Genomic DNA, 25,349 nt, shown 5'->3' with positions numbered 1-25,349 from the left:
GTGTGTGTGTGTGTGTGTGTGTGTGTGTGTGTGTGTGTGTGTGTGTGTGTGTGTGTGTGTGTGTGTGTATGTGCCGGTGTGTGTGTGTGTGTGTGTGTGTTGTAAGTTGTTTACCTTGGTTGTCTTTGTATCGGTTATACCTTGCTTCGTTTAGTTTTTTGTGTATTATCTATGTATTGTATTGTGTCCCTCCGGGCAAGGAAAAATGGCTGTAGCCGATTGCTCGGAGGTTAAATATATAAATAAAAACATTAAACACTTTGACAACAAAAGATGTTTTCTCTGATCTTGAATCCTGCAGCAACAAGATCTAGCTACTCAAGCTCCATCTTCATTATTATAGTTGTTGCAAATCGAAGGATTTAACCTGCATATAAGATGCTGCAACACAGGTTTGACATATAACAAGTGAATGAATAAACAAGTATACATGTTTGACCCTTACATCAGTACACAATTCCTGGCAAAAGCACATGCCTGCAGCTGGCAAAGCAAACAGGACACATTCTTGTTCATTTTAGTTTTTATTATTTTTATTATTAACACTTTACAGTGACCAGCACTGAAGGTCTACAGCAACATGTGCTGCAGCCTTAGGATTACCTGAAACTGAAACAGGTATGGCACATGAAGCAAGTCCACTTGCTGCCGAAAGCACTGCATGCAGTAGCTAGCTATGCAACATGAATGGGGATGAATTTTTATTTCACTGAGTCGATCACGTGAACAGACTTCAGCCAGTATTCTCCTTCATGCATTGGAACGCACTTACTGGGGCAAGTATACCACTGTAAGGATCCATGCATCCATAAAAGGTAATATGCTATTACATCAGTAAATCAGTTGTTACACGTTAGGCTGGTACTTACGTAGCTATTATATAAACTGAGTTTACTTGTGCGGTCGAGGTCAGTTGTGGTACTGCTGTCAAGACACTCGAGTCGAGACCACAGAGGAGAGCCTAGAGACTACGTATATTGAAACGATTTAGGGACGCAGTCTTCCTGGGACCTGGGACTTTCTGAATCAGCATCGTAAGTAGCTATACTAAGCATGAAGTAAGGTAAGTGCGCCTAACTCCGGACAGTTTTTGCTTTCGGTACTCTATCTCCGCCATGCAAGCGAATTACTCAATCCTTAAAATATGGTGAAAAAGCCTATCCTATGGTGCATCAGTCCTGCAAGTTTCATCAAAATATCTCCATCCATCGAGGAGCTGCGCTCCAAAATTCAACTATGTGTAAATTTCGTGCATGCTCTTAACTCCGGACACTTTTTATCACACCTGATACAGCACTTTCGAAGTTGATTTCGAATTTTAAACACCGCCACGTTAAACTTGCATCTATTGCCCACCTCATACTCGATTTTGAGAGTCATAGTACCTTTCGTTGCCGAGTTATGGGTATTTCAAATTTAGCTGTATTTACGCAAATATTTATACAGCTTCAATGAGACTGGCTCTTACAAAATAGTCCATAGCAAGTGTTTGGCTGATTGTTTGCAAACGAAACTTGGTATAGTAGTAAGTCATAGTTGTCCCTCTGCACTGTATGAAAATCGACCAGATGGCTCTTTGAGCTTGGGAATAAGCAGCGATTATCGAAGAATTTTTGATAATTTTGCTACACACGGCAATAAATAATCACCTCGTTTAGAAAAACTAGAAGGACTTTTAAGCTGATTTTAGGATCACAGCATCAGTGCATATGAAGCATTAATCACCTAAAAGTTCAAGTAAATGCTGTAGATAGTTTTGGAGATATGACGCCAAACATTGGAAATGTCCGGAGTTAGGAACTGTCCGGAATTAGGCGCACTTACCTTAGCTCAAAATGACTGAAATTACTGGTATAGCTATTAGCTACTCATCTCCGTGTCAGCAAGTTCAAGTCGAGTCTCAGAGTCACGTGCCAGTTCCTATTAAAGTTTTTCGTAATTGATGGGGAAATTAAGGCTAGCATGAATAGCTACTAGGCCGATGATAGCTAGGCGAAAGTTGTACCTTCTCAACTGTTTCACTCTATAGTGTTTTTCAGTTCCCGAAAATTCTCTCTCTATATATACTCAACTGCACTGAAGCTCTACTGAATTTTGAAAACCTCGAGGCTACCCTCACTCATATTGAAAACTTTTGCGTGTTTTTGAAACAATTAATTTTTTCCGTAAAATGCGTGTTACCGTAATTTATGTGGACTCCGCTTGAACTGTTTGTTATCGCAGGAGGTGAAACGAGGAACGTCCAGAGTAGAATAGCCTGTTTAACGAAGAACTGTAGATGACCAAGCAATGCTCCGTTCCTATATTTCTTGGAGAAACCAAACGACGCTACGTCAGGCCATAGCATTGCCCTCGGCATTGCCGGACTAGAGCATTGAAGTGAAGCCGTGAGGACCGAAACGAACATACAGTCAATTGATTCAAGGAAGTTCCGTTATGTAAATCGAGTATTCCAGGTGGAACAAGGAACCTCAAGTTGTGGTGGGCGCTTCTGTCGGTGTAAAAAGTACTACTGAGTGGTTCGGTGCATAGATATTTAACCCCCCCCCCCCCCCCCAGTGTAACTTGGATTTGATGTGTATTTAGCTTCTCTGTTATAGTTGTAATCAATGAAGTCACATTCTGTCTACTACCTATAACGCATCAGGGTATACTAAAAGAGAATGCTGTTTGTATTTCCTTACAGTAGCCCATCTGACACATTGCATTGTACTGTTGAGAGTAATCCCATACAGTGAAACCTGTTTAAGCTGCATGGTCATGTTTGAGCCAACATTTCTTGGCCTCAATAGACAGGTGGACAAACTTCTCACTTAAGGTAAAAAATCAAAATAAATTTTATGTTGACAGGTGGCCTTTCTGTACCTATAGCTACAGATGACCACTAAGACAGGTTTCTCTGTACTCATGCTGTCATAATTGACACTTCAGGATATTTTAAACCTAGTTTTGTTGAAGTACATAATTTCTTTTTCTGAGGTGAAAGCTGTAGCCAACCCCACTCAGCAGGAAATCCCTTCTTCAGTGCTGAATACTGTTGCTCCAGAAATGATGCTTCCTCATTTCACACTTTGATGACAGGTAGCAATGGCAGATGTACAAGTAGTGTGCTTCGAGATTTCACATTTGTTGCAGTTACAGCCCAGTCGAAACCATCCCGAACCCATCCTACTGGGATGTATGGTGCACAGGGTATTTACCAGAAGTCTGACATAGCAAAAACAATTCAATTCTTACTTGAGTGTGAAGTCGTTAAATAACCTATATGAAGTACTACTAGTTTACCAACATTATCATGAAGCCTTTCATACTTCAAAATGTAGAGGTGTAAGTAATTTATAATTGATCATTCAGCAATGGTATTTGCGTATGTCAACGATCAACACATTATACGACACTACTACAGACAATGCGTTGTATTTATTTTCTATTTCAGTAAGATATCACACTTTAAATTACAAAATAAAAATTTTGGAAGTTACCGCAATGTCATACTCCTATACAAACAATGATTAGTAATGTATTATACTGTTGGTGTCAAGCTACCAGTGGAATAGTTACTTCAACTTCTCAGCACATTCAAATACCAGTCCTCCTTACATTGAATCTATCCAGCATAACTACTGGTCACCTGAACACCTGCAAAAAGATGTGTTTGTGAATAACCAGCGACTATGTTATGTGCAGCATAAAACTTTATACTGTAGGCAGAGAAATTTTCGAGTAAAAATATTTTCATGGGTGCAGACAACCCACGAAAATGTTTTTACTTGAATTTTTTTTACTACTGTATCACAAAGTTATCTTTCTTTGGTTTATTTGTAGATACATTGTTGGTGATGTACCCGGCCGTATTACTGGAAATTGATGGCCTCCAATCAGATTGTGGGAACAGGGTGTGGCACCAGAATTAATTACTTGCTGACCAAGGGACTCAAGCTGACTCAGACGCAAAGTGGCAAAGCTCGGGATTTACAGCAACCAAAACTGAAATGAAGCACTGGACTGTAAATAATGCCAGCTGTTTATAGGCACCAGCGAATTATATTTGCGTGTGGCGATACGACACCTTAAATAATGCATTATAAGTACAAGAACTATTCTAATACTATGCTTACTTTACTAACCTTTGTAGCTGGATCGTAGCTGTATAATTGAGGTAACAAATTTTTTGTGGTAAAAGTTTTTTTGTTAAGGTGGCGCTGAAGTAATTATGTGAAGCCGTACAATGCCCATTTGTCACTATTAAAATTAGCCCACGTGCTTAATTAGCTATTTTAGGGTGGTGGAGAACTCTGCTTGTGAACCATGTAGTCTACATTTAAAGAGTTCTTATGATAGTCTTTAATGTTGTAGCTTAGCATGCCAAGTTCCGTGAAATCACCCGCTTTAATTTCGTGGCTATTAAACTCTGAACTTATGAGCCGATTTTAAAAATAACTCACCCCAGAAACAACCTAGCGCTAAGCCGCCTTGGCTCTTATGGTTTCTCACCTTGTAGAACAACTCTATGGAATCCTTTTTAACGATAACAACGTGGAAACTGGTTAAAATGCAAACCTGCATTTTTCAACAAGTGATATCACGCCCGTCAACAGCGAATCACGAAAAATCTTTCCATAGCCCTGTAAAGAAACGCTTCACCAGTGCCTCTCCCAAATTTTGAGAGTCTATGGTAAGTAAATATGGAGTTATTTCACGAATTGTGAGACAGTGTAACTGGCCAGGGCGCGCTCCGTAAAGCAGTAATCACGCGATGACAGCTGGTGTTGTTCGCTGTGAAGTTACCAGAGTTTTGACAAGGTGATGAAGTCAGTACGTGAATATCGTTACTTGTATCAGCAATAGTAGCCTGACAGTCTGATAGAGCTGGTTCTTTCAATATTTCGAAGCGCTTCGCTTTGTTCTATTAGTTTTCCGTGTTTTTTCGTGCATGACCACAAACGTGATGTCCCATTGGCCTTGTAAGGCTTCATTTGATTACTTCAGCGCCACCTTAAAAATATTTTCGTGGTCTCAGACCAACCACGAAAATATTTTTACCATGAAAATTTCCCTACCTACGTACGGTATGGTAACATTAAAGCACCTTGTGTACTTTTTAAAGATGCACCAACTCAATAAAGCAGTGTACATCAGTGGCGGATCTAGGAATTTATAAAGGGGGTTTCCAGTTTAGAAGGTGGAGATATATATTGACATGAGATACGCAAACGTTTGCACTACATCGTCTGGTTTGGTAAGGTGAGACCAAAAAAAAAAAAAAAAAAAAAAAAAAAAAAAAAAAAGGTCACAGCCTAGTAATAGTACATAAAATATATTAAAAACTTCCTACACACTACTTTAGTAGCTACTGTGACTGCTCTAATTACAGTATCTCGATCGAGACGCACGCCGCGATAATTAAAACATTTAATTGTTACGCAATCATTTTTCAAAGGGGGTTTCCGTGGAAACCAATGAAACCCCCCTGGATCCGCCACTGTACATGTCTTTAGCATAAATACATCAAATGTTATCCTGACTTTCAAGTGATTTACACGTATACAAAATGCCCAAATATCATTCAAATTAAGACATACTTCCTGAAATCACCATCACACATAGGATCTGCTGTACTAAATCCTCTGCAATATTTGGTATAAAAGAATACCTTAGTTTCTAAATTAAAAGAACACTACTGTAAAACCTTTATCTAGAAGGATAGAACGTTTTTCACACATTAATAGCCGTTGATACTCGATTCACCGGGATTGATAATCATTTATGCAAAACAGCCGGCCTATTATATCTGCTTAGGGAACCTTTACAGATGTCCCCACCTCACATTCACACACAATTGTCATGGTGAAGTGCTAAGCTCACCGAATCCTGGCTGAAATGTACAGATAGAGGTCCTGGTGAGGCGAGAAACTTGGTACGCGTCGTGAAATGTTAGTGTTTACGTTCATCGCTTCACTTCAACGTCAAATAGCGGAGCATCCCGCCAAGATAAATTCAAAGACTTTGGCATCAAAATATACCCCAAACACTGGAGAACACAATTGTGACCGTAAAATTGTTCTACCGTACAGCAAATATTCGCAGGAACATTTTTCGCACGATAACCCAAAACCACAATACAATTGCCATACAAAAACTATTGGGAGAATCGATAGTGACTATCGCAAATCGAAAAATAGCGGAGACTTGCCCTATAGGTATGGCGCTATAAATTTGTACACGTGTAGTATGTTAGCTTCTGATGTAAAAGCCGACCGTTTTTTTAAAGAAAGGTACTTGCACGAAGTGTGAAGAGCAGTAGTAAACGAAATTTTCATTGTCTTCCCAATACTCGTAATACATTTCCGAATTTATTTTTGTATTTTGGGGGCGTGGCCCGGTTTCGTTTTTTGTATTGTTATTTCATTGAGAGTTTTCGTTATCCTCCCAATTAAAAATTTCGACTTACACCAAATAATTTCCTTCAGTGCCACTCTAGGGTGCTTATTGCACTGATACCTGAACTATATTGTCAATCAGGGGCGGCTCCAGGGAGGTTTCTGCACGTTCACTGAGATCGAGATACTCCGACTATCAATCACTCTAATAAAGCAGTCACAGTGTTCAGAGCAGCAGTGTAGCAAGCTATGCGTAAGTGACCGATTATCGAACAAAGTTTATACTTTAATTCATAAATATCTCCAGGAAAGTAGTATCAACCTCGACTTTTCACCAAGAGGTAGCGCCTTTCTTGTAGAATACCTCACGTAAGTTTGAGTAATAGTATCCGATTAGTGTCCGTGTTATGAGTGGATTTCTGCATTCCGTAAAATATGAATTATCGAACACCGATACCTATTATCGAACGCCCATTAATTTGCGTTAATCAATTATCGAACGTTTTGCACCTTTTCTACTGTGGTGACTTCAGTGCACCTTACACACTCTTGATTATTATATCAACGTGTTATCTGAAGTACCATGATACTGTAACTGAAGTATAGTTTTGATACAAGCATGCACTTGTGAGTTACAACAGCGAATCGTTTAGTGTAAAATGCGTACGGTGAAAAATCAGCACATTACGACCAATAACACAGTCTTATTATCCTTGTTTACAACAACCCCTTCTGTACAGTCTTCGTGGATACATCTTTTACTCAGGTAAATCACAAACAGTCAGCCCAATTCCGCCGCCAGTCACGCTCGAGTTGTACTTCTTTCACGGCGATTCCTGTGTTCTTTTTCTTCATTTTTTCGTCAGCGGTGATGAGTATCAAGACTGCTGTGATGTCCACACATAAACTCTAAAGGATGGAAAGCTCATTAAGAATAGGCTACACTATTGGAATTCTCCATATAAACACCTTACGAGTATGCGGAATAAAATTGTAAACTTCCGAATACGTTATGTTATTTTTATGTTCGATAATAGGTACCGTTCGATAATAGGTCACTTACGCTAAGGCACTTTATCAGTGATAATAGTTTTATTTTATTCAGCTATTTATTTATTTTTATAATTATTTATCTTAGTGGAGGGCAGTTACCTTCTCTTTTTTTAAAAAATCTAGCTATGCTCTTGATCAGAAACCAGTCACCAAAAAATCCTGGAGCCACCTATGCATATGATTGTGGTATCGATGTATCCCATTGCTATATCCACCATGAAACCACCAGGAGGCACAATTGTTGTCTTCACAGATATCGTATCGATTTAGTATCTCGCAAGATGCTAATAGCGGCTTGCTGCTTTTGTGTGTGTGTGTGTGTGTGTGCATGTGTGTGTGTTCCACACCAGACAAGACTTGCTACTTAGCTAGATGAGTTACTGCAGTTAAAAGGTATGCACAGCAATAAGCAAATCATCTTCTGGGTTCCCGTTTGCTTTCTTTTTAAAGTTAGGAAGCGAAATGCAAATTTTGGCAAGCTACCCGCCTACCAACCGAGACAAGAATTGAAAAGCCAACTCTTCCTCATAGACATAGTGATCATGATGTGATAAGGTTGGATGCATAATCTATAGCTATATGCCGTTAGTCTGGAAAGGATCTGAGACATCTCACCATCTGGGTGAAGGGTGTCAAAAAATGCATGCTGCAAAGCTAAATAAATAAAATAAATAAATAAAATATAGTTATTGTTATTAGCGCTTTACAGTGACCAACACTGAAGGTCTGACAGCAACATGTGCTGCAGCCTTAGGATTACCTAACCTAATTGCAAGGACTTAGACTTATAGCTGAAAGATTCTCTCAATGGTGCCAAAGTCCTTTCCAGTACTTCTGATGCCGCCGCACTGGAAACCTAATTTTGTTTATAGTGATGATAATTGATGGTCAAAGTAGTAGCAGTTGGTATTTCTGTGATTTCATAATGCAGTATACCAGCTGCTCACCAGGAGCACCACCTAGTTTAAATCAAAATCAAAATTAATGAAAAGTTGTTTTCTTTGTCTGTTTTTTGAAAGACAACAACCCTGTAGCTATACTGGGCAACCAGCAAATCATTGTGTGTATTATGGACCTCCTACCATTATGGAATGTTCATTGTGGTATTCCATGAAATTGGAGTCATAATTGTTGTCTTCGCAGTATCACTTTTAGTGTCTCATGCATGAGACTTGAAATTTCAGTATTTTCAAAATTAAATTTTCTCCACACAAAGAAGTGGATGAAACTTGCTAATTAGCCAGATCATAACCAGAGTTGTTGTAGTTTAAAATATGGTAGAAATTGATTGTAAAAGTTAATTTTTCAGATTGCAGACCCTACTTTGTGCATGAGTTGCGCCTTCTTTAGCAGTGCATAACAACATGATTACTGAATTCCATGAATTATGAAATTCATTAAATTGCAGATTTACAAATCTAATTATCTAGCTGAATAGTATAGCATTAAAATATAAACTAAAATTATATACATGTGAACGCATCAAGTAAAAACCAGGCCTTCACGCACAAACCATTTTAGTGAAATAAACTGTTTTATAATCAAGACATATTCACTGGATGCATGCTATATAGTGAAAATGAACAGCGGTACAAATTTACTTGATATATTATTGTCATGGTACATTCAATTTGTATAAAATTTTTACAGTGGATAGACCATGAATATGTAAGTTAATAAAGCATTTTTAGTTGAGTGATCTGAAGGCCTGGTTTTTACTTGATGCATTCACACATGGTTGACTAACTGCCTATTTAGCTATCTACTATAATGTTCAAATATGTTATACGTGTATATATCAAAATGCCAATTATCTGAACTGTAAATTAATGTGTATTTTTTCCAAGAAGATTACTCGATAGTGTAGTTGAATGTTTGTACTTACGGTTAATGTTTTCCACTCAGAAGTATATGATTCAAGAAATATTCACAATTAGCATAAGATCAATGTCCTTGTGTAGGGTACACGTGCTATCACATGTGCAGGGATATTAATATTGAGTGCAAGATCCAGAGTACTCCTCTTCACAGTCACGTATGTGACTTGAAATCATTTCTGTAATTCACATGTGATTGCCATCATGTGATTTGTGAGGTTGCTACTGCATTCTGAAGGACTAATTTTGTGTCACTGCGCATGCATGCAAATTCGAGTTGTTTGGTTTTCAATCAGCTCTATTAATTTGTGGGACCAGAAATTGTTCATGATTTATTGATTTGTGATTGCACATGTACACAGTTGCTAGGTGTCATGCCTGACCCTCAGAGCAAGGTTGAGACTATCTGCCATTCCCTGGCTGGTTTTAAACACCGATTATTATTTTATTAATATGTATAGTGCCTACTTGTGTTGCAGCTGTGTTGCTACATATGTTATTTAATAAAGTTTAATATTTATTGTGATACATGGAAATTTTTTAGGGATGTAATTTTCATAGATTTGGCAGTTGTTTAACTGTCCACCAAATTTTCATTCTCAAATATTAACAATTATCAGGATTTGCTCTATGCTATAATAATAGGTAACTTGAGAAAAACAAGTGATCCTCAAAAAATAAGACTGCTGAAATGTTAGTCTGCAAAAAAAAAATTGTACATACAGATTACAGTATTTGTTGTGAAAGATTTAGTACTACTAAGTGCAATTGCTGTACATTTAGTACTAGAATGCAAGTCAGAATTAGATATTTTGGAAAATCAATACTAATCCAAACTAAAATCACTTTTACCAGCTGCTCTTTGAAAATTTCTCCTTTGAAATTAACCCGTAGTTAGCATCACAGTATATAAGATAAATACTACATATAGTAGTTCCCCATAACAATCAGGTAGATAGTGCTCTGTATTTGGGAATAAGCTATTGTCAGCAATTTTATAATAAAAATTATCTCAGCTGGTGATTTTTCCTTATATCACACTTTAGGATATTGATAATATGAAGTATAAATATTTAGTTTTGTGGTATGATATTAAATACACTGAGTGACCAAATGTTATCTTATGAAAGTACATACTGTAGCTACCTTGAAGCAATACTACATAGGTCTAGAGCCACTAACCAGCAAACTTGGGATTTATAAGAAGTTGGCTGCAAGATATGATTGACAGTCAATTGAAAGCTGCATGAGGTTTTGTAAAGTTGGTCAGTTTAAAAGTTACTGGCCAATCTAGCGCTGTACAATACTATAGTAGTATACACTAGTACAATAACTCACAAGTGTGTACATCCTACTAGAGACATGGAGGTATGGTACAATATGGCTACCACTCCATAATCTCTCTGTACTTGCTTAACTTAGATAATGGGCTGTCAATAGCTTTTTTGTTTCTTCTTGCCATCCTTATGCAGGCTCATAACCTCATTCCAGGGGAGTTAACTGTTGGATAGTACTTGTAACAATCTTCAAAGATTGTGATGATGTTTGATGTCCAACCATGTATATGAGCTTGATGTGCATTGTGAATATGACCGAAAAGTTCATGCATAACACATTTCAAATAAAACAAAAGAAATGCAGTATGTGACCAAACCTGTGAAAACTGACCTTATCACGCATGACAGCAATTGAGTTTCACTACAAAATACACTATTAAATCTATCCTAGAGTCAAATGGTCTGCTTTTGCCAGCTGTTTTATTTCCCACGTCCTGTGGCAATATGTACAAGTGGTCTATACATGTGGTCTTAATAGAGCTCTAGCCAAGCTGAGATGGCCAGATATGGCTGTACAGTTGAATGTAAAGACCTACATACATGTTACTGGTGTTAAGCCCTTACTCCATTACTTGGCCTAATTCACCTTAACTTCCCATGCATGTGTATTATTTATTAACTGATGCATATTATTATTTTTAAAATGCCTCATTCTTGAGCTTGATTTTGCCCAAACACTACCACCAGTTTCCATGAGTTATGCATGGATTCTGGTTAACATTTGTTGGTAGGTAACTCAAACCTTCACAGTTCCTACTGTGTACGAAGTACTACTGTGCTTAAAAAATAATACTTCACTTAGGTAACATTCATTATTTTCAGCATTTTTGCAAAAGTACAGATAGTACGCTAGGGGGAGGGGGTAAATTCACTTGTACGCTTTAAAAAATCTTAGTAACATTATAACTGTAGTACTAATAGTTCAGCATATAGTGTGGTAGTAGAGTTGTAGCTGGAGTCTGCTTCAGGAGTACCAGTAGTGTATACATTCTGTGAATGTCTACATTCTCTAAGGATGAAGCAGGCAAATGCCATTACGCAGTATATAATATTATAGTGTCAACATTTTTATAGTTTGCTAGAGGAGGGTAAAGAAAAAACTACTCTCTGTAATACCGAAGATTACTATAGATGGTCCCTTATATATGTATCATGGTTTAGTGCTATGTTTTTCTAGGATGGCATTGTTTAAGCTTTCAATTGTGGTACTGGTGATAGGAATCCTTTCATTGATGACCTACCAGTGGATGACAAGTCCAGTACATATCAACAACTTCTCAAAAGATATTGAATATGACTACATCATAGTTGGAGCTGGTACCGCAGGATGTGTACTAGCTAACAGGTTGACTGAAGATCCCAATACTACAGTATTGTTGTTAGAAGCCGGTCCTCTAGATACTAAATTTGGGCTACGGATTCCATTAGCTCAAAGAGCACACTTCCATTCAGATGTTGACTGGCAGTATAAAACTGTTCCACAAAAGAATGGATATATGGCATCAAAAGAACATGTAGCTACTTGGACAGCAGGTAAAGTCATCGGTGGGAGTAGCTCTATTAATGGAATGATTTATGTTAGAGGAAGTCCAGCAGATTATGATGGTTGGGCTGCAGCTGGAGCTGAAGGGTGGAATTATGATGAAGTACTCCCATACTTTCTAAAATCAGAAAATTCTTTACTTGGAGAGGATAATAAATACCATTCAACAGGTGGACCTCTTACAGTCAGATACCCTTCTTATGTTGGTTCAGCTACCAAAGCTTTTCTAGAAGCAGGAAAGAATCTAGGATATAGAGTAGGGGACTTAAACGGTGAGTCACCATTTGGGTTTTCTTTGGTACAAGCAACACTAGAAAATGGGAGGAGAGTTAGTTCAGCTGATGCATTTTTACATCCTGTCATTGACAGAGACAACTTATACATTGGAACTGGTGTAGTTGTACAAAAGGTATTATTCAATGAAGACAATAGCAAAGCAATAGGAGTAAAATACTTTCAAGATGATGTAGAACAAGTTGTAAAAGCCAAAAAAGAAATTATATTGTCTGCTGGTGCAATTCGTTCCCCTCATATATTGTTACTATCTGGCATTGGACCTGCCTCACAGCTGCATGAAGTAGGAATTAAAGTAGTTTCTGACCTTCCAGTTGGAAAAAATTTGCATGATCATATTTTGTGTCCTGTAGAATTTTTAGTACCTGCCGATGATGAGTGGTATCATACGATGGTGCATCCATCTACCATTTTAACTTTTGATGTTATCTATCAGTATTTGATCCATGGGATTGGTCTACTGTCTACACCTTCTATTAGCTCTATTGCCTTTCTATCAATGGAAGAAAATCTTACATACCCTGATCTTGAATTAGAATTTTATGAAGCATTTGCCAGTGCACTTGATGCATGGGAATACAATAAGAAAGTGTTTGGAGATACTGATTTGAATGCTCTGAGAGGTTACACCTTGTTGATTGGTCCGCTGCATGCTAAAAGTGTTGGTGAACTATCCTTGAATAAAACACATCCACTCAGTCAACCAGTAATTGATCCTCACTATCTAGAGGAGCCTCATGACATGGAGATGTTGAAAACGGCAATCAGGGTGGTACAAAAGATTGGGAAGACTCCACCTCTTTACCATGAAGGAGTGAAGCTGGTTGCTGAGTTGGCCAAATCACCATATGAGTATGACAGTGAAGAATTCTGGGAATGGTTTATAGAACATACGGCATTCTCATCATTTCATTACTGTGGCACCTGCAAGATGGGAGCAATTGATGATACTAGTACCGTGGTAGATCCAACACTAAAAGTTAAAGGTGTTAAAGGATTACGAGTGGTTGATGCATCAGTAATGCCTAAACTACCATCAGGAAATCCTGTTGCTGCGGTCTATATGATAGCTGAGAAAGCTGCTGATATGATTAAGGCTGATTCTGATTTGAATGTGAATAAGATAGCATAGTTCTTAGTCATACCTTACTCACAATTTTGAAGTATTCATAATATTGCTAGCTATGTAGATGTTTGAAAGTTGTATATATTTGATTCGCTTTATATTTATGCACATGCACACGGGGAGACATTTACATGTCTACTAAACCATGTAGTCATGATCGGTAACTCACTGCAACTATATGGTCATATCTTCCTAGTTGAGATAACATACTGTGCATATTTATTAAATACATACAGCCTTAAAATACTCCAACATAATAATATGCATATAGCTACACAGAAATAATGAATATGAAGAGAGGTATATAAGCTATAGCGTCAATTGTTACATATGTATATTTGTATTGTATCTGATACTCACTGTAAAGTATCTTGTAAGTCTGTCTGCAACTGTAGACTACATATTTATGTATATACCCTGCATGATCTGTGTATACAATCTATGATTTGACTAAGGCACAGACTTGTTGACATTGGACCATGCATGAAATAGTGTCTGTATATATTATATACATGCAGTCCAGCTAACCAATATAATGCTAGCTATACGTATACTGCAAAGCCAACACAGTAAAAATAAGATCACTAAATGTAGTACTATGTCTGCCAAAATACTCACTAAAGACGTTCACTACTAATTCACTACTATGTTGCTATAACCTTCCAATGTGGGATTTCCCACTGAGCTATACTGTAATACCATCATTCATCTCTTGTTTCACTACTTTTGGTTGCATAGATCCCTATTTCATTTTTAATTTACCATTTTTTTTAAATACTAGTACAAATTATATGGTTATATAGTAATAGCTAGCCACTGTATTTTACAGAGCCACCAAATACTAAATAATTAATATATAAGTCTTCTAATTAAATTAATTACCTACAAGTTGATATTAGAACTTCCTTATTTGTAATCCAACACAAGTTATTAGTAGACAGGTCACCAACCATACTGTTAGGACAATAAACGAGAAATAGACCGGTTCATCAGTAAAACCCCAACCTGCAAAGATATAACAGCACAAAATGTTATAGTTTGTAATCTGTGCTGTTCTGTCTAAACCATTTACCATAAATGACCAAGCTTGGCATAGCATTATTGTTTGACAACCAAAAGCCAAAAAGCTTTTAATGTGCACCTCTGTGTAAACCATAAATTCATATCAAACAGTACGGTAGTACTGTTTAAGTAGGGATCGCACAGAAAATTTCACATGTCGCCCAAAATTCCGTCTTTAAAAATCACTCTAGAGACGTTTTACACGACGAAAATCACTTTTACAGAATAGTACTAGTCCATATAATATACAAAACATAACAAAACACTTATAGGTGGCCGGATATAGAATTTAAAAAAACCCGCCAAAACTCGAATTTTAGTATCACTGCCTCACTGACCACAGTCACAAGGCTAGAGGCCAAACGAAGCAGCACATGGCCACCATTTTACGCCACAATAACAAACTCACCCATGGGATGTGCCTTTTGGGGTTCCGACAAGTGTAGGCCCTCTGCGCCTTGTCTTTTCTTTTATCTTCAATAAAATTGTTTGTCTTCTTCATCCAATGAAACCATATCAAGGCATTAATTTTACATATCAACACTTTCTTTCAGCAACATAATATAGATGCCACAAAGTTATTTCAGTGCTGGATTTCAGAAGTGCTTCAGTCCCAGCACTACTATCATACAATACGATAGTAACTGTATAGTAGGGACCACAAAGGAGTAGGCGTGGCCAACGAACTAGCATCACCCAGAAACCAGCCTCAATTTTTCCTGACAACGATAAGGCAGTATTGGTTAGGTAAATCTAAGCCCAAAAAAGCTTCAGATCAACCCAAAATGCTTTCAACAAGTCACTACGGAATTTTAAAAAAAATTTTATTCTATGGAATTTTCTGACTGACTGACTGACTGACTGACTGACTGACTGACTGACTGACTGACATTTTCAGACAAGTGTACCTTGATAACGGCCGCAGCCAGGGGCTTGATTTTTTCACTGTTTGACGTCGCTTCAGCCTGAGATGTGCCTTTTGGCATGCTGCAGTGCATACCATGCATTCTTCATGGACTTACCGTTGTCCTCCTTTGTGTCCCATTCATCTTTGCTGACAGCGCAAGGTGTCGATTCAGTGGTAGATATAGCTAGCCGCGCGATGGCTTCTCTAGGTTTGTAACGGAAATTGTCCGTATTTCCATAGTGGCTATTTTGATTGCAGAGATGTATTTCTCTCGGCATTTCATGATTCTACGAAGTGCACTGGCGATAGCGCATGATGGCTTCCCTAGATTTGTATAACGGAAATCGTCCGTATTTTTCATAGTGGCTACTTTGATTGCAGAGGTGCATTTTGAACAGTTCTTGATTTGTAATGCTGTGTAATGGGCTAACAATGAAGCGTAATGGATACTGCATCTTTAGTAGATCATAATTGATAACTGGGGCGCGAGATACTATTCCTTCTTTTGATCCGGTATGCGTGGGTTCACCAGTTATAATTCCATTTTACAAAAATAGCTAACAAACAAGTATACACAAAAATTAGGAATTTTCAACTAGAGTAGGGACCATATCAAGAAGAAGCACTGAAACTAGGTTGAGTAGTGCACGATATTAAATCACAGTAAAACAATAAGAAGTGTTATATCCCTACTGTGCTTTGGTAACTCGGGATATAACACTTCTTATTGTTTTACTGTGATTTAATATCGTGCACTACTCAACCACTTTTTCTCGATATGGTCCCTACTCTAGTTGGAGGGCGTTTTCAGTCACTAGGCAGTGGGTCACCACTAGGCGCCCGTGAAGCCAGTGCGCATGCGTGGATCGGATCAAAAAGGCTATATAAATAATACCTGTTAACCCATCTAGAAATAATTACTGTAACCCTGCGCTTGTGTTTAGGTGCTTACTAACCCGTGACAACGATTACTATATAAAGGCTTGTTTTATTTCATTTCTCATTCATGGCTTCTGAGTTGTTTGGTATTGCATCGTCTGCTTTTGGTCTTGGTCACGAAACAGCTCGTCACTTACATCACGGGTATCGCGCTTTTAACCAGTGGAACTATAGAGATATTACAGGTGACCTGATATACTTGTAAGAGATATACTAGCTAAATATCTGCAAGTTCGCGATTGGGATCCCATTCGTGGTAGGTTCGCTACCACGCCCATTAATTAAAGATCTAGCTGGACTAATAGCAATAGAGTATAGAGACCACACCTCTTAACAATTTAGCTGTTTACTTCACAGTAAACAACTAAGATGACCTCACTCTCACCTCTTGGCTGATTCAAGATATACTCTAATACAACAGTCACTCTAATACAACAGTCATGTATGATATTCTAATAGAACAGTCACAAATTACATTGTAGCTAGCAACAAAAAACTAACAATTAGTTCAATTGTTAATTAAAAATGAAGTTCTATGCAATAAAAAGTAGCGAAACAAGAGATGAATGATGGTATTACAGCATAGCTCAGTGGAAAAGTCACTACTTTGGCACTGAGCAAAATAATTGTTATAGCAAATGTGCATGCCAAAGTAGGGACTTTTCCACTGAGCTATGCTGTAATGCCATCATTTATCTCTTGTTTCACTACTTTTTATTGCATAGATCTCTATTTCATTTTTAAATTAGCAATTTTTAAAAAAATACTATGATAGAAATATTCACTACCACCACATTATATTCACCATGAACTTCCTGATAAATTGGCAAAACCAATATTGTATGTAATACATGACACATCTCTGTATGTGCACAAATAATGCAAGAGGGGTGTGTGTTGAGAGACTAATACAACACGAGGCAAAACCAAGTGCTGCATTAGTTTCAACCCTCCAAGTGCTGTATTTTCATACACACAAGTATAGAGACATCTTCTTTGGAGCATTCCTCTCAAGTATTCAAACTTCTTCACATCTCAACCATCAAATGATTAGTGAGTACCCATATTAGTAAAATGTCATGTACATGATCAATTTAGCTGTTTTTTCCGTAAATAAAACTGACATACTTCACAAGCTGCATCTCTCACATAATTGTTAAAAAAAACCTGTTGCCCAAAAACTAGCCTCGCTTTCTTTTTTACAACAAACCCAAAAAATGCCTTCAGAGCAACCCCAAAACCCATATATGTTCCACTTCAAAAATGGAAGGAAACAGTGGACTAATTTTTTATCCACTTATCTATCCTTACTCAGTGCATTTTCCTATATAGTGACGAATATGTACAATAAGGTTCCAAAAGCAGATGATTCTGGCCATTCAATTTTGAAATTATTTGAACTAAATTTATATCCATCCAAAATTCGACTAACTGACTAACTGATGCCTTCAATCAAGCATAACTTGACTATGCTTAATCCTTAAAGCACATAAGCCACTATAGCGGCAATATTAAAAAATGCACAGAAAACGCAGAATGTTTAACCAACAACTGTTTTCATAACAGAAGTGATATATACTTACAGATATCAGCAATAAAACAGTTAGTATTAGTACTGTTTCTCCACTTGTTTCACGGTCTTCTTCGTCTGGTTTCAGCTGAAAATCTGTCCTCACTCGGTAAGAATCACCATTAGCTCACTTGAACGTTACACTCGTGAAGATGACAACAAGGCGACCAATCTTGAGGTACTTGCTGAAAGTGACACTGCTTGAACAGTACCATATCAAGTTGTAGATCTCTCCACACGACTAGAGTCCACAGCATTTACAAACCTCCAAGCTATCTTCTTCTCTAAAACATTATGCGAATTTACACCCCTGTGTTTATTTAAACCGTCGAAGGAGCATCAGAATCAGTAAAACCTGGACACCATTTTATTCTTTATGACATCGGCATTCAGAAAATCTCAATTGCAAGTCCATGTGACCTTCTGTATACGAGTTATCGATCAATCAATATCAGTAGCCACCTTAGGTTGTTTATACAGATACGGTGCTTGCGTTTTATGAAGTTTTATGCGGCTTTAAAGGTTAATGCTTTGAGCTTGATTTTTTCACTGTTTGTCATCACTTCGGCCTGGAAGTACCTTTTCGCAAGCGCAGCAGCTACATACAGTGTATACATCATGAACTTACTTTGTGGCCCTTTCTTTCTCCACTACCTCGGAGGTGTTGTTGATTCGTGGTAACACGCGTGGCTTCAGTGCAAGCTGGTTGTCACAGGAATAGTCTGTAATTTCTGTAGTGAGTGGATTGGTTGCAGGGGCACTTCTTATACTTTTCTTTGCTTGTAATGCTGTATAATGGGTAGAACATATCTGAAAATGAAGTGGAATGGTCCATCCAAAATTGTATAGTTCTGGTCAAAATGATCTGAACTACATTGTCAGCTGATTATACAGTGCTGCAAATAAAGAACAGTACACGAAGCGTTTCTGCAATCAATCTAGCCCCTACAAAAAGTACAACACAATTTTTGTTATAAGCATGATAGCCAGCAGGTAGCCCTCTACATACTACACAACTATAAGGAAAATTAGACATTTTATATTTGAGTAGGGATCATAGAAATAAAAGCAAGGAAACAAGAAGGATTGCTGGGGTGGTAATGTAAACCACAAATCCTATTTTGACTCTCTGTCATAAAGTTTAATTGCATGCTCCATCATTTTTAGACGAATCAAAATAGGGATTTGTGGTTTACATTACCACTCCAACAATCCCTTCTTGTTTCATGGCTTTTTCCAGCAATCTCTATTCCCTTTTAAAGTTTTTCAAATTTTTATTCATCTAGTTTGTGTACTTTTTATTAGTCCAGTAATGGATGTTATTGATAATGACAATTGTTGTAGATAAACAATTTACATTAGTGTCTTTAATAACTGTCTAGTTCAGTGCAAACTTTGTTGTTATCAGACACACTTACTGCATTATCAGAGTATTTACATGATTGCTATAGGTTGTGCATTATTTACACATTCCTAATATTGAGCATATTACATGTGTAGTTGTAGACTTAGGACTGTTAGTAATTGTCGTCACATTAGCATCCTCATGCAGTGATCATGAAAACACACCAGATGCTGTATACTGAGCAAGCTACCCGTCACAAGACATGAAACTCTGATAAGCAGTTATAAGTTAGACAGTCAGTGGTTGTGGATTTAAGACTATATCAAACAATACAGTCGTACTGTTTAGTAGGGTTCCCCCCTAAAGTGACGTGCCACTAAAAAGGCAGCGCCTAAAAATCATCATGGAAATATCATACGCAGCAAAATCACCTTTACGGAATAGTCTTATTCCATTCAGCATCAATTACAGCATTAAAAACAAAAAAATACTTACAGGCATCTGGATATTGAATTTTTTTTAAAATCACCATAACTTGAAATTTCGTCTCGCTGCCTGCCTTCCTGCCTGCCTGCCTGCCTGCCTGCCTGCCTGCCTGCCTGCCTGCCTGCCTGCCTGCCTGCCTGCCTGCCTGCCTGCCTGCCTGCCTGCCTGCCTGCCTGCCTGCCTGCCTGCCTGCCTGCCTGCCTGCCTGCCTGCCTGCCTGCCTGCCTGCCTGCCTGCCTGCCTGCCTGCCTGCCTGCCTGCCTGACCACAGTCGCAAGGCTAGAGGCCAAACGAAGCAGCGCACAACCACAATTTTATGCCACAGCAACAAACTCACTAGTGGGATGCGCCTTTTGTAGTTTCAACAAATGTCTGTCTTCTGTGCTTTGCCATTCCTTTTATCTTCAATTAAATGGTCACCTTCTTCATGGAAATCATACCAAGGTGTTAATTTTCCCTATCAACACTTTCCTTGAAGGAGCATACTTAGATGTCACAAAACTATTTGAGGCGCTTAACAGCTAAACTGCGCTAAACAACTGTCACACCCCCTTCAGCAATCAGAACGCGCCATGACAACAATCTAGCTCCGTAGGAAAACAAGGTGTTGTGCCATTCCCATTAGATTGATCTATTACATAGCTGAGTGTCAAGATTGAGATACTCTAATACAGCAGTCACAGCCACACGTGTATTTCATAGCTATGCTCTAACAAAAAGTTACCAAACTACATTGCACACATATCATTCACAACAAAGTCAGATATTGGAAACCATGGGTTATTAGCAGCATGAAGCCATGTTATTTACACAATGTGGACAGACAACTATTGCACTCACAAAATTATAGTTTTAATTAACAGGACTAATACTGACTTCACTGACTTCACCCAACTTTAGGTGCGTGGAAAGGAAATGGTTTATAGAAACTATATTCAAAGCAATGAATAATCTCTGGTATCAGCGCTATCATTTCCTAAGTGTAAGAAGTGCTGGTACAGCCTTGAGTACTGCTGCAGTTTTGACTAACGCTACAACAAAGCCCAAAGGAGCTCAGACAACGGAATCCTGTAATTTTATTGTTATACAGCAATAGCATCTGTTTATATTCATTGGCTACAGCAGAGCCATAGTATATTTCATTAACAGAGAGCTGTGATAAGAAATATATGGGCATGTCACAACCTCTATGCTCGGACATAAGGTTATTTGCTCCTCCTCGTAAATCACCAAATCAAATCGTGTAAAAATTGGTGTGAACACAGTAACCTATATAGACATCCAAGTTAAAGCCCAAAATCTTTTTCGGTTGCTTTACCAGAGCGATTCAAAGTTGCTGTTCGAAATCCTGTACTCTCGGACAAAGTACTGGCCGGTATTTCCTACGCCAAAAAATTTACAGAGTGGCTATTTGTACAGCAGTCACGTATGAATAGTTCTTGGGCTATTTGTATGGCAGTCACATGATGTATAATAAATGAGCTAGTTCAATGATTCTCGCATTCCGGAAACTACATGTGACTTTTAGCACATAAGTTTAATGGTATGAATGTCTGCTCTATGCTGGTACATCTTTGACTAGAGTAAATTGTTGAATGCTTTGGTGAATTTTAAAGTATCACCAAGGATCTTTGTGATGCAATATCGACATTTTAGCAGCAAGCTGAATTTGTGCAAATCTGTATGCCAGACACTCTGATGATTTTCCAGTGAGGAGGATCATTTGAATCAGTGTTGACAACATGTGCACCAAAGAAGTACTCAGAAAGAGACCATATAATATAGTTGCGGAATGAGTAAGCATTACCAGATTAGTGTCTAAATTATAGATTGTACAGTTGGCAACTATGCACTTCTAGATTAGCAGCCACTCATTGTACTCACCACTTCAAAGTGAACAAACCATTCTCGAGTCATCACTTATAAGCAGCGACTCATTGTAAACTTTCTACTTTGCAGCAATTCATTGAACAGTAACCCTGACTACAAGATAAGCAACAGTCCAACTACTGCTGCAATGTACTTGACATCATCACAAAAAGGGGATTAACAATCGTAATTGATGTGAGCACGATGTTAATGAAAGATCAAGCAAGTAGACAAGCTTGATGATGATCACATTAATGCTGCTCGTCAGCTCTTACATGACCAATCTCATGACTTACAGGGCACAATCACAATCTAAGAACTCCTCGAGACTGTTTTTCAGGTTTGAAAAGTTCTACTGAATGCTGTGTTATGGAATTGCTTTATAGGAGCTGCATGCATACTGTCAAGTGTTGTACACTAGCTACAATCACTGGGTAGCAATCAAAGCCAGTCAGATTCTGAAGTTAGCACATGTTACACAATTGATGTATCATGTTTTGAAATAAATTGTTACCTTTGCTAATTCTTGATCAGCATAAATTCAGGTCCATCTTGGAAAGTTCAAATGCAAATCAATTACTGGAGTGTATATTCTGTAATGATCTTTGTTTTGGCAGAGATCTAGCATCATGCTATTATGACCACAAGGTAATCCATGGTCATCTTATTCTAGCTATGACATACATGCTTGTAACTTTTGTATGTTAGCTCTAGCTAGCTAGCAGTTAATAACTAATATTCATGTATTACTTTGAGTACAACTAGCTGAATATTGATTTTGTGATTATTATTATATTATAAAATTATGCAAGCTCTTACCAAGATTAGAGGCTACAATGCATACATAGTACAAGTGAGCATGCAGTGTCACTGTACATGCATGAAAACTCCAGTGCTGAGTAAAATGGGATTCAAAACAGCTTATTCTTCAGAAGTCACAGTATGCTCATATCAATATTACATTGCATTCAATTGTTTAAAGAGCAACATTTTCTTTATGATGAAAAGGAAGCCATCTTGTCAGTTTCTAATAAGTCAGTTGAACTTGAATGAGCTATGTCAACAATGGTGTATCTAGACTCTCTGTGTTGGAGTAAAAAAAGGTCACAGCCTGCTGACAATGGCAGTCCTCCACCAACTATATAGTATACTACACTGCAGTTTGCTACACTGCTTTTCTGAATAGTGTGACTGCTTTATTGACTGCTTTATTACAATAGTTTAATTATCTTGATCTCACATACCAAAAGTCTTTGGTAGGGTACAGGCCACCCCTAGATATGCACTGTATGTCAATCTCTGTTACTGAGGAGGCAGCTGACCATTGCCAACGAATAGCTTTTTGGCAATTTGTAGCTACACCCTAGCTATGTGACTATAGGAGGTAAGCTATTCGTACGTACCATCATATGAATACCTTCTTTGCTATTCATATGAACCACTGTATGAATAGCATGATGTGACTTCATAGCTATTCGTATGTGACGGTATAAATACCACGCGAGCAATTTGTACGTGACCGTACTAATAGCATGTGGGCTATTCGTATATAACCGTACGAATAGCAACGACCAATAATTTAACCAGCACCATCTATTGGGGTTATTCACTGGCTATCAGCAGAGCCATAGTTTATTTCCTTCCATCTCATTTATGGAAAGGTGTGGTCATCAATATGCAGGCTTGTGATTACCTTTATTCTCGGAAACAAGGTAATCTGGCACGTGACAGTGCGTGCATGGAATATTAAAAAGTTTGAGTTGCTGCTTTTTGTTGACATACTTGGCACTGCGTAGCTTTTTAAAGGTACATAGACATAATATTACAATTTAATTAGATGACAGTTTGCATGAATTTTGAATACACATTACACTAAAACGCTGCATTGTTTGTAATTAAACTACTGAACTAGCTAGATGTACATTTCGTCTAATATTATTACAGTAATTTCATCCTGTACTTAGGTATTAGAACTCATTCAAGCAGTCACTTTATTGATGTGGGGCAGTCTGTTTTGAATGAAAGAGTGCTCAAGTCTTGAACCTAGAGACCTGCACAGCTTAACAAAATTGCAGAAATATAACAGCACCTCTAAGAATGAACCTAAGATCAAGAGGTGGGACCCAGAGTCAATGGACATGACGATTTTAGTATTAGAGAGACAGCAGAAACCTAAATGTATGATGTACCCAAATCCACACTAGGGGACAGGGTATGGGGGAAAGTATTACCAGGCAGTATTAGTGGCCCACAGTGGATCCTTAGTGACAGAGAAGAGGAGGAGTTAGTTTAGTTTATCTGCCACTCTGCCTACATAGGCTATCCCAGGTCAAGGAAGGATGTTATGGCAATATTTGAAATATCACAGAAAGCAAGGGTCACTTCCACAAAATTACTAATGGATGGTGGGATTCTTTTTGCAAACGGCACCCTGATCTCACCCTTAGAGCACCAGTATCATTATCTCAAGCAAGAGCAAAAGCAACTGATGGTGAGGTTATGGATAACTATTTCGATTTGCTTGAAAAGACCTTGGATGAGTACAACCTAAGAGACAAGCCTGGTAAAATTTTCAATATGGATGAAAATGGCTTTGCACTGAGTCCTAAATCACCAAAACGCATGTTTGAAGTTGGCACAAAGGCAGCAGCAGTTTCTTCTGGAGAGAAGACGCAGATTACTGCACTACCTTGCATCAGTTCAGCTGGCTATTGCCTTCCACCCATGGTGATTTGGGTTAGGAAGGTGCTTACAAATGAGTTGACCAATGGGGAAATCTAATTTATGGGCTTTCCCAAAGTGGATTGGTTGATCAAGAACTCTTTGATAAATGGTTTACATATCACTTTTTGTGCTATTCCCCAACTTCAAGGCCCCTAATGGATGGGCATTCATTGGATTACTATCCACAGACCATTTACAAAGCTGCAGAAGATAAAGTGGTCTTGTTTGTAATGTCACCTAATACAACACATTATTATTATTAAAGCTTTACAGTGGCCTACACTGAAGGTCTGACAGCAACATATCACCCAGTCTGTAGACAAAGGCTGTTTTGGGCATTTGAAAATGAAGTGGGTTGAAGTATGCCATGAATATGTCAAAAGTAACCCTGGAAAGGTAGTTATTAGGTATGTGTTTTCAGAGTTATTACGACAGCCATGTTAGTTACTAATATCACCGCCAGCTTTTGTGTCATAAGAATTTATCCACTTTATAGAAGTGCTACTGCAGTGATTACAAAGAAGCCTAAGTCACCTAATCCCTCTGGTTTAAAGTTTCTTTCCGTGTGCAGTCCTACACCCCACAAACAAGCACTGCAGGTTGCAAAAAAAGTGTCTACTTTTACTCAACAGGAGTTGGAAGACTTTGAAAAAAGGTATACTGAAGAGACTGCAGAAACAAATGCATGTTACAATGAGTGGTGAGAAATGTATCATCCTTAATTCATCAACAGAACCTAGGCACACCAAATCTGCTGCATACAACAGAGTATTGATTCATGCACCAGGCAAAATCAATAAAAAGTTTTCCCCTAGACTTTCACCTCCAGTGTATTCA

At 38.0% G+C, this 25,349-nt stretch overlaps 2 protein-coding genes and 1 long non-coding RNA gene across 6 annotated transcripts in view; 1 reads left to right on the top strand and 2 right to left on the bottom strand.

Moving 5' to 3' along the window:
• Nucleotides 1–919: 919 nt before the first annotated feature.
• LOC136263451 (glucose dehydrogenase [FAD, quinone]-like) lies at nucleotides 920–13,725 on the top strand. Of its 2 annotated transcripts, none has more exons than XM_066057980.1 (2): nucleotides 920–1,034; nucleotides 11,825–13,725. In XM_066057980.1, exon 2 carries the CDS (start codon nucleotides 11,826–11,828, stop codon nucleotides 13,614–13,616), a length of 1,791 nt encoding a protein of 596 aa, XP_065914052.1. In that variant the 5' UTR covers nucleotides 920–1,034; nucleotide 11,825; the 3' UTR covers nucleotides 13,617–13,725. The 2 variants fall into 2 exon arrangements, with proteins under 2 accessions (XP_065914052.1, XP_065914051.1); XM_066057979.1 differs by lacking the exon at nucleotides 920–1,034 and adding an exon at nucleotides 5,755–6,200.
• LOC136263452 (uncharacterized) lies at nucleotides 3,411–6,097 on the bottom strand. Its single transcript, XR_010704647.1, has 2 exons — nucleotides 5,866–6,097; nucleotides 3,411–3,639 (listed from the first exon to the last, which is right to left on the bottom strand). It is a non-coding gene; the product is annotated as an uncharacterized lncRNA (long non-coding RNA).
• Nucleotides 13,726–14,350: 625 nt separating the features above from the next.
• LOC136264655 (ABC transporter G family member 20-like) overlaps nucleotides 14,351–25,349 on the bottom strand; it is a 45,388-nt gene continuing 34,389 nt past the window's right edge. For all 3 annotated transcript variants that reach the window (XM_066059432.1, XM_066059434.1, XM_066059433.1), the window contains one exon: nucleotides 14,351–14,615. In XM_066059432.1, the coding sequence (XP_065915504.1) occupies nucleotides 14,506–14,615 (110 nt within the window). In that variant the 3' untranslated portion in view covers nucleotides 14,351–14,505. The remainder of the gene's footprint in view (nucleotides 14,616–25,349) is intronic.

The sequence above is a fragment of the Dysidea avara genome, chromosome 8 (genome assembly GCF_963678975.1).
Source record: "Dysidea avara chromosome 8, odDysAvar1.4, whole genome shotgun sequence".
Lineage (NCBI taxonomy): Eukaryota > Metazoa > Porifera > Demospongiae > Dictyoceratida > Dysideidae > Dysidea > Dysidea avara.
Note: the sequence above shows the minus strand (reverse complement) of the source record. Positions and strands in the feature narration are given on the sequence as shown.